At 51.5% G+C, this 12,740-nt stretch overlaps 1 protein-coding gene across 1 annotated transcript; it reads left to right on the top strand.

Annotated features, from left to right (window-relative positions):
* The first annotated feature begins 921 nt into the window (after positions 1–921).
* KIF18B (kinesin family member 18B) lies at positions 922–12,398 on the top strand. The gene is made up of 15 exons (XM_042782867.1): positions 922–1,240; positions 1,917–2,074; positions 2,410–2,514; positions 2,680–2,790; positions 2,881–3,078; positions 3,228–3,404; positions 3,934–4,008; positions 4,163–4,263; positions 4,706–4,892; positions 5,616–5,719; positions 9,344–9,549; positions 9,794–10,322; positions 11,437–11,526; positions 11,955–12,070; positions 12,292–12,398. Exons 1-15 carry the CDS (start codon positions 922–924, stop codon positions 12,396–12,398), a joined length of 2,583 nt encoding a protein of 860 aa, XP_042638801.1.
* Positions 12,399–12,740: the final 342 nt, after the last annotated feature.

The following is a 12,740-nucleotide window of genomic DNA, read 5'->3' as shown; positions in this document are numbered from 1 at the left end:
ATGGCAGTGTGTTTGGTTTTTATCTTTATTGCTTGACATTTTTACAAGAATGTATTAATTAAAATACAATTAAAAATAAAATTTGGAAAAATTGATTGCATTTCAGGATCAGCATTAATTAAATTTCAGATAAATTAGAATACCAAACCAAACCCATTCCTCTCAAGTCTATTCCAACTCGTAGCAATCCTAAAGGACAAAGTAGAATTACCCTATAGGGTTTCCCAGGCTATAAATCTTTATGGAAGCAGACTGCCTCATCTTTCTCCCATGGAGCAGCTGGTGGGTTTGAACTGCCAACCTTTTGGTTAGCAGCTGAATACTTTAACCACTATGCCACCCATCCACTGTCATCGAGTCCATTCCAACTCATAGTGACCCCCCATAGGGTTTCCGAGGTTGTAAATCTTTATGGAGTAGATTGCCTCATCTTCCTCCTGAGGAGCAGCTGGTGGGTTTGAAACGCTCACTTTCTGGTTAGCAGCCAAATGCCTTACCAGAGCTCCTTAAATTAGAATAAGAGGGATATAATGAAGGACAAGGAAGAACACAAGTCTGCAAGCTATAATATCCTGTCCAACTGCTGTCAATAAGGGAAGCAAAACTTTTGTTTTCACTTAGTCGTACTCACTCAGTCCTTCTTTATAGCAATCTGATGTTCTGGGTGATGTTATCCTCATCTTACAAGTAAAGAAACAGACCTAGAGGCCAGGGATCACTTGCCCAAGGCCACACAGCTAGTCAGTGGTAGATGTGGATTTTCTGATTCCAGCCCTGGCTCTGCACTGTACTGTTTCTCTGGAAGTATAAAATCAAGACCAGCTGTTGGGGAGGGGTTGGGAGGAAGACCTTGAGTGCTAGACTGAGGGGCACCTGGTCCAGTGATTCTTCATCTCCTTATGTCTCTGTCCAGGTGTTGCCATGGTGATGGCGGTGGAGGACAGTATGGTGCAGGTGGTGGTGCGTGTACGACCCCCAACCCCACGAGAGTTGGAGAGTCAACGGCGGCCTGTGGTTCAGGTGGTGGATGAGCGGGTGCTGGTGTTCGACCCTGAGGAGCCTGATGGAGGATTCCCTGGCCTGAAATGGGGCAGCATCCATGATGGCCCCAAGAAGAAGGGCAAAGACCTGAAGTTTGTCTTTGATCGGGTCTTTGGTGAAGAAGCCACCCAACAGGATTTGTTCCAGTACACCACCCACAGCATCCTGGATGGCTTCCTCCAGGGTTACAACTGCTCAGGTGAGAACCAGCCACCAAGGAGGAAGAGCCTAGTGGGACGGGTAGTGGCCTTGCTTCCCTGCTTCCTTCTAAGGGTTTCATGTGTCTTCTGGCATGTGACCACCTCCACCTCAGCTAGGCATGACTTGTTGAGAAGACCTGTGGACCTTCCATTCCCTGTGAGTCCCCATTCATTCTACTACATGCAAGGCACTGTACCAGGCCCTGAGGATACAATAGCAGACCAAACAGACATGGTTCCTTGCCCTCACAGTGCTTACAGTCTAGAGAGGGCAGAAGACACTAATCACAAAATTACACCAACAAGAAGGTGGTTATAAACCAAAGTAAATGATATGAAGGAAAGGGTTGTGAGCCTCCAACAGAGGAAGCTGACCTACACTGGAGAAAACGTCCCCTGAGAGAGATTGATACCCACCAGCAGTGGGGAGCCCTCTGCCCTTGAATCCACAGGCCTGTCAAGGATCAGGACAGACATGTGCAGCACTCATAAATGCTGCAACACAGAGATGGAGGGATGCAAGTGGGTAGAAATAGTGGCATGGTGAACAGGAAGCCAAAGGAAAGGGCCTTAGGGAGGAAGGAAGGGCTAAGCAGGTGGAAAAACACTGGGGAAGACCCTAGAGAAAGAGGATCTGGCCCTGCTACCACCCCCTCCCCACTCTGCCCTCTCCAGTGTTTGCCTATGGAGCCACAGGGGCCGGCAAGACACACACCATGCTTGGTAGGGAGGGGGACCCTGGCATCATGTACCTGACCACCATGGAACTGTACAGGCGTCTTGAGGCCCACCAGGAGGAGAAGCGGTTCGAGGTCCTCATCAGCTACCAGGAGGTAGGGTTGGTCGCTTCTCAGCCCAGACAACTCACCCCTCACCTTCACAGCTACCTGAGGAGGGAGGAGGGAGTGAGCAGTGGGGAGTAAGGGAGGGAGAAGGTGGTAGTAAATGGATGGTTTGAGGCCAAATGAGAGGCCAAAGGGCCATAGAGACAGTTCAGTGAGAGACTGATGAGAATGAAAACCTGCTTGTCCTGCTCTTGTACACTGAATGTCACAAACACCAGTCTAGTTTCCCTCTCCCAGCCCTCAGCCCCTCCCTAGCCTCTAGGGAGAGAAGATTCCCAGTGTGCACCCTCCCTCAGGTCTCTCCTTGCTTCCTTCCTCCTCAGGTATACAATGAACAGATCCACGACCTCCTGGAACCTAAAGGGCCCCTTGCCATCCGTGAGGACCCCGACAAGGGGGTAGTGGTGCAAGGTCTTTCCTTCCACCAGGTGTGGTATTGGGCTTGGGTAGGACAAGCAGCCCCATTGGTCCTTCGGGGTTCCCTCACAAGGCATTTTGGGGATGCCCTGGGTCCTGTGGTGGTGGTGGCAGCAGTGGTGGCAGCAAGGGGGTGAGGGAGACCACAGTCCCTTTCCTGGGCATCTCCTGTGTAGCCAACCTCAGCTGAGCAGCTTCTGGAAATGCTGACCAGGGGGAATCGTAACCGCACACAGCACCCCACTGACGCCAATGCCACTTCCTCCCGTTCCCATGCCATCTTCCAGGTGAGAATGTCATGCTTGGGTCAGAGCCTGGAAGAGGGGCCTCTTGATTTTCCAGCTCCCCCCCCCCCCACTCCTTCCTTCTGCTTCCAGATCTTCGTGAAGCAGCAGGACCGTGTCCCGGGACTGACCCAGGCCCTTCAGGTGGCCAAGATGAGCCTGATTGACCTGGCTGGCTCAGAGCGGGCATCCAGCACCCATGCAAAGGGGGAGCGGCTGCGGGAGGGTGCCAACATCAACCGTTCTCTGCTGGCACTCATCAATGTTCTCAATGCCCTGGCCGACGCAAAGGTAAAGCTGCAGGGACCCAGGTCTTCCCAGGGCAGCGACTGAATACCTAAGTCCAAGGGCCTCCCTCCAGCCCCGCACATAGGCTGCTGGGTCCCACCTGGCCCATCTAGCCCAGCTGCTGCACCCCACACCCACTCGCTGTCCCATAGGGCCGCAAGTCTCACGTGCCCTATCGCGACAGCAAGCTGACACGTCTGCTCAAGGATTCTATCGGGGGCAACTGCCGCACAGTGATGGTCGCTGCCATCAGCCCCTCCAGCCTGGCCTACGAGGACACTTACAACACCCTCAAGTATGCAGACCGTGCCAAGGAGATCAAACTCTCGGTGTGTGCCTTGCCAGAGAGAACGGAGTCCTGGGGGGGCGTGGTTTAAAAGCTCCCCTGGAAGAAGGAAAGGGAGGGCCCAGCCCACTTTCTCAGATGCCGGGGCCAAGGATTTCCCCAGGCAGAGGAAGGAGGTTCCCTTGCCATCGTGTTCAGGAATTGTTTTCCAAACTTGTTTTTAACAGCAGGGCCATGTTTTCAACAAACATCACAGGCACCAATATATAATATTAAACAGATGAAAGCCAACCTGTACTGGTTTCTGCTGCATCTGGGTGGCCTGCCCCAGCTCACCTCTAGGGGGCACTAGTACTCCTGGAGCTGCTGTGGGAAGCCCAAGGGAGCGAATTATCCATCAGGGAGTCAGGAGTCTGGGATTCAAAAGCACCTCCTGCCTACATTCCCCCAGTTGTTAGAGTGAGCCCCAGTAGTGTGAATAAGGTACCTGACACAGTGCCTGGCCATTGAAGGTGGTTGATAAACCTGCTTTGACTAAACAAACAGATTTCTCCTCTGTGCCCCCATTCCAGCTGAAGAGCAATGTGGTCAGCCTGGACTGTCACATCAGCCAGTATGCCAACATCTGCCAACAGCTTCAAGCTGAGGTGAGGAGTCGCCCAGGCAGCCTGGCTGGGAGCACGGCACGCAGGCAGGGGGACGAAACTAGATAGGAGCACCGGGGTACAGCCAGGGCTCTGCGGCCTCACCTTGCTTCCTACACTCCCTGGACTCTGAGGGCCTGGGCTGCTTCGGTTCCAGGTGGCCTCCCTGAGGGAGAAGCTCCAGGTGTATGAGGCAAGAGCCCGGGCCCCACAACAGGAGATCCCACGATCCCCCAAACTGGCCCTGCCACAACCACAGTAAGTTCTGCTGCTCTTTCCTGCCCCTACCCTTTAACTTGCCGGCCAGGATGGGAAGCCAGCCGGTCTTCTTCAGCTTCTGGAGGGCTGGGACACCTTGCTTCTGTTCTACACCTGGAGTCAGGGGTTCCCACCTCATGCCCAGCACTCTGATTGTCAATTGGACTGTGCTCTGCACTGTGTCAAATGAGAAAATGACACCCTAGCTAGCTCGCATAAGCAGTACCTACCATCCAAGAAAAGGTGAAGTTAGGGGTTGGATGTCACTGTTATCTAAACCAGAAAATCCCTGACTCCTTTTCTCACCTTTGCCCATTTGACATCCAAGCCCCCATCCCTTGTAGGTTCTATACCACCTGGGTGCCATGGAGACCCTACCTTCCCCCTTCCTGCTTTCTCCACCTACCCCCACCCCTTGCCTCTCTCTTTCATTTCCCCTTAGCCTTCCTGGCTTTCCTTCACTGTCCTGCCTTCCCAGGCAGCCCTGTTTCCTAGAGCTCCACCCAGGATCTGAAGTCCTTCAGGAGGAGAGCTTGGAAATAGAGCCCCGGTTAGAGAGGGCTGGTGAAGGGAAGTCACCAGACAAGGAACAGCCCCCAGAGGACAAGGATGAAGGCTCAGCCAAGAAGGTAGGACTTGGGGGCGTGAGGCCTGTGCATCAGGAAGGCTTGGAGCTAGTGGAATATTGAGAGAAATGCCTGTTCCCAACTCCAAATCCTTCAGTCCTGGATTTTCTACCCAGATGTCTTACTTCTTAGTCATTAGGAGCCCTTCAGAGCCTGTGCAGGCAGGAGAAATATTCTGTCAGATGCTTATGTTGTTGGAAGTGAGGAGCCTGTGTGTTACTGGATGGGGAGCAGGGAGAGAGGGGAGGAGACTGGGAGAAAGAAAGCCACTCTAGGAAGCCCTCTTGGAAGAGAGAAAGATCTTAGGAGCTGTATAAGTAAAGGGAGGACTTTGGTGGTTCAGTGGTAGATTTTTCAATCTTCCATACAGGAGACCCAGGTTCAATTCCCAGTCAATGCACTTCTTACAGTCACCACCCATCTGTCGGTGGAGGCTTGCATATTGCTATGATGCTAAGCAGGTTTCAGAGGAGCTTCCAGACTAAGATGGACTAGGAAGAAGGGCTTGGTGATCTACTTCCAAAAATTAGCCAACAAAAACCCCATGGATCACAACAGTCTGATCAGCAACTGACCATGGGGCTGGTGCAGAGCGGGCAGCATTTTGTGTTTTGCTCTGTTATGTATGGAGTTGCCATGAGCCAGGGGTTGACTGACAGCTGTTACCAAAAACAATGTAAGTAAAGGGATGGAGGACTTCTCCTGTAACTCTTCCTTTCTTCTTAGGTTCCAGTCCTGATGCCAGAGCAGAGCTGCAGAAACCCATTTACACGGTCCCCTGACCTGCATCTACAACCCAAGCCAGTCATGGGCAGGGACCATTCTAAGCAGTAGGTGTCTTCTTTCTCCACTCTCTCACAGACCCCGGGGTGGGAATTATGTACATCACAGAAGCTTTGGTTCAGCTCCAGTTAGGAGTCAAGTCTCCTTTCATCAACATTGTCCCTTATCTGCTTTCAACTCCTTGATTCCATCACCTGTTTACTCATCATCATTTCTGTTTATTCTTTATAGTTGGCAGCCCAACAGGAGGGGGCAGCCAAATACCAAATTCCATCCCCAAAGACGGCAAGCGCCAAGTTAGGGCAGGGTCGCTGGGCTAGTGCCAGGAGAAGGTGAGCATCAGGATGGGGAAGGACAGCCTTCCTGTACCAGGTATTTATCAGGTGTCTCCATCAACAGACTCACTGGGGCTTTTTTTTCCCAGAAGTAAATACAAGCCACCACCCAAAGCCAAAGAGCAATGGAGTTTGGACCATTCTTTCTGTGCTTAATGGCAAGGAGCTAGTAGCATTTTTTCCTTGGCCCCCAGTACATAAATCCCCTGCCACTTAGCTTTGCGGCTGCCAACCCCACTCTCCCTCCCCAGTATGCTTCACGCCAGGCAGTATATTTAAAGCTTTTGGACAGAAGGGCCTGTTTAATTTTATTTCTTGTTGGGGAGTGTCTGTTCCCGACTCAGCAAAAATGCTGCAGCCTGAATAATCAGCAGCTTGTTACCCGTCTCCTGCTGCCAGCTCCCTGGAGCCCCGGAGAGGCAGGGGTGCACTGGCAGTGTGTCCCCGCAGCCTCTAGGAGGCACCACGGGCTCCCACTGATGACTCTGGGTCTCTGCTTGGTGTACCCCCGTCGCGAGGAGAGAGGACACCAGGGCTCTCATGTTGGCTTTGTGTCACTGGGGTTTTGTGATCTCCGACCTGTGGCTTCTTCCTTGACCACGATACAGGGATCATGGGCCTTACTCTTCCTGCCTCTCAAGGCTGAAGTCCATTCGAATCAAACGTGACAGAAACACTCGCCAAGTCCCAGGGGCTGCGGGATAGCCTAGATCACCTCCATATTTGGAAACCCCCTAACAACCCGATAATCAAAAATTTCTCTTTGGCTTTGGAATTTAGACTCTTAGATCACCAGGACACTGAGTGGATCTTAGATTTTCCAGTTCAGTGGTTTTTCTGAAATTTTTTTTAGCTGCAATTTCCTTTCCTCAAACGAAGTCTTTGCTGAAGTCTAACATGTAGAACAGAGAAAACAGACCTGCTCAGTTTGAAGTGTCTTCTAACGGTTTTCTCAAAGAGCGTCTGATTAAGGCCTGATCAAGGCCGGCTCTCTGTTTGTCATGTGAGGTCCTAAGGCCTGTGCCCAGTGTCCCACAGGAAGAGCAACAGAGTCAGACCTGGCCCATCAGACATCCAGGCCAATGCTTTTTCCCAAAACACCCATTTTTCTCAGTTAGTCTAATCTTCATTATCATGTGCGGCTCAGGTGGACATGAAATGAATTTGTTTCTTAGTGTCCTTTTTAATTTATGTTTTGCCTTCTTTCAAAGAGGCCTTCAGGCTGCTTTGTGAAATGAGTTTAGGTTCCCTGAGCACAATCTGAGGGCAGCGGACAGGCTTCAGAAAAGTCCAGGCAGCTGGAACTACCTGAAGACAAAATAGCTGCTGTGAATAATTCCCACTGAGATAATTGGGTTTATTCTTTTATTGTAGATGTGCCTTATAGAAAGAAAATTTGCTTTATTAGAATCTAAACTTACAATATCAATAATCACGTTACCCTTACAATCTCCTTTAAATAGTTCTCCAAACCAAAAAACAAATCCATTGCCATGGCATCAATTCCAACTCATCACAACCCTATGTATGACAGAGGAGCACTGCCCCATAGGGTTTCCAAGGTTGTATGTAATCTTTAGGAAAGCAAACTGTAATATCTCTCTCCTGTGGAGCAGCTGGTGGGTTTGAACTGCTGACCTTTTGGTTAGCAGCTGAACACTTAACCACTGCACCACCAGGGCTCCTTAGGTACCTCTCCAGTGCCAATTCACACACACTTCCTCAGGATCCCAACTTTTCAGGAGAAAGCAGTGACTGAAACCTTTTTTTTTTTTTTACTTTTATTGTGGTAAAAACGTATACAACAAGACATTCGCCAGTATAACAACTTCCCCATTTACAGCTCAGGGACATTGGTGACATTTTTCATGCTGTGCCACCATTATTGCTCTCCTTTTCCAAAGTATTCCACCACCATTAGCATAAACTCAGTGCCCCACAAACAAAAGCTTCCCCTTTCCTCCTCCCTCCTACCCCTGGTCACCACTAATAATCTTTGGTATATATATATTCCCTCCCCCCAAAAAAACCTATCTAGGAATTTGACTTTCCCTCCCTTCTCCTCCCCTCCCTGGTAACCAGCAAAGTTTCTTCCCATGTATAAACCTTTCCTTGACTTTTTACAATAGTGAACTAATATAGTATTTGTCTGACTGAAAGCAGTTTTGAGCATCTTTTCTGAACCGAAATAAGCACAGCCTATCTGGTGGCACCATGGTTAAAGTGCTTGGCTGCTAACCAAAAGGTTGGTGATTCGAACCCACCAACCACGCCATAGGAGAAAGATGAGGCAGTCTGCTTCTGTTAAGATGTACAGCCTTGGAAACACTATGGGGCGATCCTACTTTGTCCTATAAGGTTGCTACGAGTTGGAATCAACTCAACAGCAGTGGATTTGGTTTGGTTTTAACTTAGTCAATCTCCTTTTATCCTAACAAGATGGTATTATTTCTGTGTTACAAAAAAAATTTATAGTCTGTAGGCGCCTATGTGGCACAAGTGGTTTACGGTTGGCTGCTAACCCAGAGGTTGACAGTTCAAACCAGTGGCATTGTGGAAGAAAGGCCTAGCAGACTGCTTCTGTAAAGATCACAGCCAAGAAAACCCTGCAGAGCAGTTCTACTCTATAGCACGTGGGGTCACCATACATTTAATTCTGCTAGAGAGCAACTAACAACAACATAGCAATCACTATGGACCAGGTACTGTTTAAGCTCTTGATACATAAAAGTAACTCATTTAATCTGCCCAACAACCCTATGAGGTAAGTGCATCTACCATCCCCATTTTAAGGATGTGGAGACTGGTTAACCAATGCATCTGAAATCACAAGGCTGGAAAGTGTCGGAGCCAGGATTTTAACACAGGCAGTCTGACCTGAACCCAGACTCTTTAACTGCTACCTTGTATTGCCCCTCAAGGAAATGAAGTTGTTAGTTATTAGGTGCCAGTCAGCTCCAACTCATAGCGATCCTATGTACAACCGAACGAAACACTGCCTAGTCCTGCCCTACATGAACTTAGTCCAGACCATACCACTAGTAAGTGGCAGAGCTGAGAGGACACTCAGACCTTCTAAGTCCAAGGCCACTTAGCACCTTTCCCTACTTCCCCAGTCAATGACTTTGTTGTGTGGCGTGTTTAGTGGGTGAAGCCACCATTACCTTGGGCCACCTTCACCAGCCTCATTCTTTGGCAAGGGTACAGCAGAGCAGGAGCCAGCACTAGGAGGGTGGAGGGACCAGCCCAGTGTGCTGCTCACCACACCTGGAGCAATGGGGAGTGGTGTGGGCAGAGGGCTCCAGTGAAATGAAGATCTTCTTCCCTCCATTCCAGGTTGGCCCTAAAGGTGCTGTGCCTGGCCCAGCGGCAATACTCCCTGCTCCAAGCAGCCAACCTCCTCACCCCGGACGTGATTGCAGAGTTTGAGGCCCTACAACAGCTGGTGCAAGAGGAAAAAACTGAGCCTGGAGCAGAGGCTTCTAAGACTCCTGGTCTGGCCAGCGGGACACCTCTTGTCCAGGAGCTATGTTCAGAGTCAAGTGAGTCTGCACTCCGCTCTGCTCCTGCCTATAGGTGCATCTCCAAGGCTCAGCTGGGGCCAAGGGGTGCCCAGGGGCCCCATGCTGGGTGCAGAGGTAGGAGACTAGACCCGTGGGAATGTGGGATTACAGTGGACCTAAGGATTTAGGGGTTTCTCCTGTGTCTCATTTCTCGAATTGCACAAATCCTTCTTCCCTCTGGTCATCGCTGGTCTCCCCTTAGTGCCTCCTTCTCTGTGCCCAGAGTCTCCAGGCTACTCTGGCCCTGTGACCCGGACCATGGCAAAGCAACTGAGTGGCCTTGGGCCCACTCTGGGGATCCTACCCGGACATGACTGCATTCCAGCCCAGGCATCGAAGCAGCCCCCGAGGAAGAAGAAGAGGAGAAAACTGAGCCCCTTGGAGCCAGACAGCCCACTAGCCTCAAAGCTGGGGATCAAGCGCCAGCATCAGTCCTTCCTCCCCTGCCTGGGGAGGGGCTCTCTGCCTGAGACCCAACCTGCATTCACGCCCTGCACCCCTAAGGGGGAACAGACCTCTTCTCCCTGCCATTCCCCTCGCATCTGCCCAGCCACAGTCATCAAAAGCCGGGTGCCCCTGGGCCCTTCTGCCCTGCAGAACTGCTCCACCCCTCTGGCCCCACGTACTCGGGACCTCAATGCCACCTTTGATCTTTCTGAGGAGCCCCCCTCCAAGCTCAGTCTCCATGAATGCCTTGGCTGGGAGAATGTCCCCCAGGAACTGAACAGGCCGGAGCAGCCTTTCTTCCCCAGGTGGGTCTCCCTCTTAGGCCTTCCAGCAGGGGGCCAGAGGTCTTGGGACAGACAGTGGTGCTACCCAGAGGTGTGCAAGACCACCTGCCTCGTGGAACAGGAAATCAACTTTGCTCTCCAGGCCCAGGAGACCAGTGTATTGGTTCCCACAGAGGTGTCCTTTCTTTTTGTGGTCCAACCTTGTCTGCCCCACTTCAAAGCCCCTAGTCTGTGCTGGTTTGTGGTTTTCCCATGAGTAGCTAATGGAACCCCAATGTGGGAAGAGTCAGCAGGGGACAGTAATTAAAGAGGGAAGCCCAACACTAGCTATCACTCTGTGTTGATTGCTAAGTGTTTTGGGTCCCACTGGGAAATACCTAAAGAGCTCTGGTGGTATGATGGGTAAGGCCTTTGGCTGCTAACCAGAAGGTCGGTGGTTCAAACCCACCAGTGCTCCAGGGGAGGAAGGTGAGGCAATCTACTGTAAGGATTCACAGCCTTGGAAACCCGTTGGGGGTCACTGAATCAGAACTGACTCGATGGCCATGGGTTTGACTTGGTTTTTGGGAAATACCTGTTTCTACCACTTCTACCACCAGATTTGTTCCTCCAGCCCAGCTTCTGAAACTGAGAAGAGGGTCCTCAGAAAACTCTATTCAGATATATTTTCATTGAGAAGATGAAGCTCTCACCCTCATTCTCCACCCAAATGGCAGAGAGTAGGGGAAGCACAACCAACTCAGGACAGTCCAGGGCTAAGAGCAAGCAACAGACTGGTCTGAGCTCATGAGGCAGGGGCCAGCCAACTGCCTCCTCCCACAGCCCCCGACTACCTCTCAGTAACAAGCTCCAAACTGGGCAGGTGGAAGGGTGAAATCATTTGAACTCCAGATCCCTGGATGCACCAGAAACTGACATCTGGATGTGCTCCCAGAACAGGCCTGTCACTCAGCTGTCAGCCCAGGCCAAGGGAGGCAGGGAGAAGAGTCCGCCTCTTAAGTAGGAAGAAGCCTCAGAGGTCATCTTGTCCAGCCTTCCCACCCCCAAAACTGGAGGCTAGAGGGAGGAAGTGGCTGGCACCACTATTTTCTTGTTCCCTCCTGATCGGTCCCCTTCATCTTCCTCCTTCCCCTAGTGTGCCTGTGTTTCTGTTCACCACAAAGGGCCTCAAGCCAACTTCTTCCCTCCCTGGGACTGCAACCTGCAAGAAGAAGTGTGTTGGGAGGTAAGGTTTGAGAGGTGGGGAGCTGTGGGGGAGAAAAAGAGCCCTCACCAGGGCACTGGACACTTGGGCCAACCAGGTGGTGATGTCTGACCAGGGCTGGCCTTTAATTTTCTGACAGAAGTTTCCTTGTCTTTTCCTTTAGTTAAAGGCCACAGACCCCTCTACCCATGAGGGAGACATTCAGGGTTCACTGGTTAATCCAGAGATAGGACTACCCCCATCTTGACTTCCTTCCCAAGTCCCAAACCCAACTTCTCCTTCCCCACACTGCCTCTCCTGTCCTTAGATCTGGCCTTGGAAGCTCTTGGAAACTCTTGAAGAATCTCAGCCTCTCCCTGTTCTCAGGTCTTAGTGTCTAGCTCTGCCCACCTCACCCCCACAGTGCAGAGGCAGGCCTGTATCCTTCCCTCCCTCCTTTCCTCCTGCAGCTCCTCAGTCTCCCGCTCCCTGGGAGTGGCCCGGGGCCGGGGCCGGGGCCGCAGCCGCATCGCCCGCCTCCCCAGCAGCACCATGAAGAGGCCAGCTGGGCCCCTTGCAATCCCAGGTGACTGGCCTTGGGGACAGGGAAGGTCTGGGCCCCAGGCAGAAGATAAAGGTAGGAAGTAGAGGGGACAAGGTGGGCCAAGACCTTGCCTAGAGCCTGAAGTACTGCTAAACATCTCAGGAACCCTGGATGAGACAGCAGGATGTGAGAGGAAAGACTCAAGGACAGAGCCTCACTTTTCCCCATCTTCTCTGCCCTCCCTCCACCCAACTGGCCTGCAGAGCGCCCCTCAAGTCCCCCGTGCCCTGGCAACCAGAGGAGCCAGAAGGAAGTAGGTGTTGGGGGAGCCCTGTCAACTGGGAGCTGCATCATCGCCAAGGTGTCCTGACCCACCAAGCCCCTCAACTTCCTCTTGGTTCCTGGAGTCCCAGCCTGCCTCCCTCAGTTTGTAGCAATTAACGCAGCAACTGCTTCCTTTATTAACACCCTTTCTCCAGCCATTTATTCTGCTACTCGTCCTCTTTATTAATCTCCTGTTACATTCAGTTTCTCAGTGTGTGTATATATATATTCAGTTGGGAGTGTTAATGTGTTGCTATTTTAAAGGCCCTAGTTTATAATGCCCTCCTTGTACAGTCTGGGGGCTTTTTTCATTTTTGTCCCCCACCCCCAGGGTCTGACACAGGGCTCTGCCCAGTGGAGGAGTGGTAAGATAGGGGGTAGAGGAATG

This window comes from Orycteropus afer, unplaced genomic scaffold, assembly GCF_000298275.1.
Source record: "Orycteropus afer afer isolate SDZICR_OR568_19922 unplaced genomic scaffold, OryAfe1.0 scaffold00495, whole genome shotgun sequence".
Taxonomy (NCBI): Eukaryota; Metazoa; Chordata; class Mammalia; order Tubulidentata; family Orycteropodidae; genus Orycteropus; species Orycteropus afer.
The sequence above is the reverse complement of the archived record's forward strand: the minus strand, read 5'-3'. Positions and strand labels throughout refer to the sequence as shown.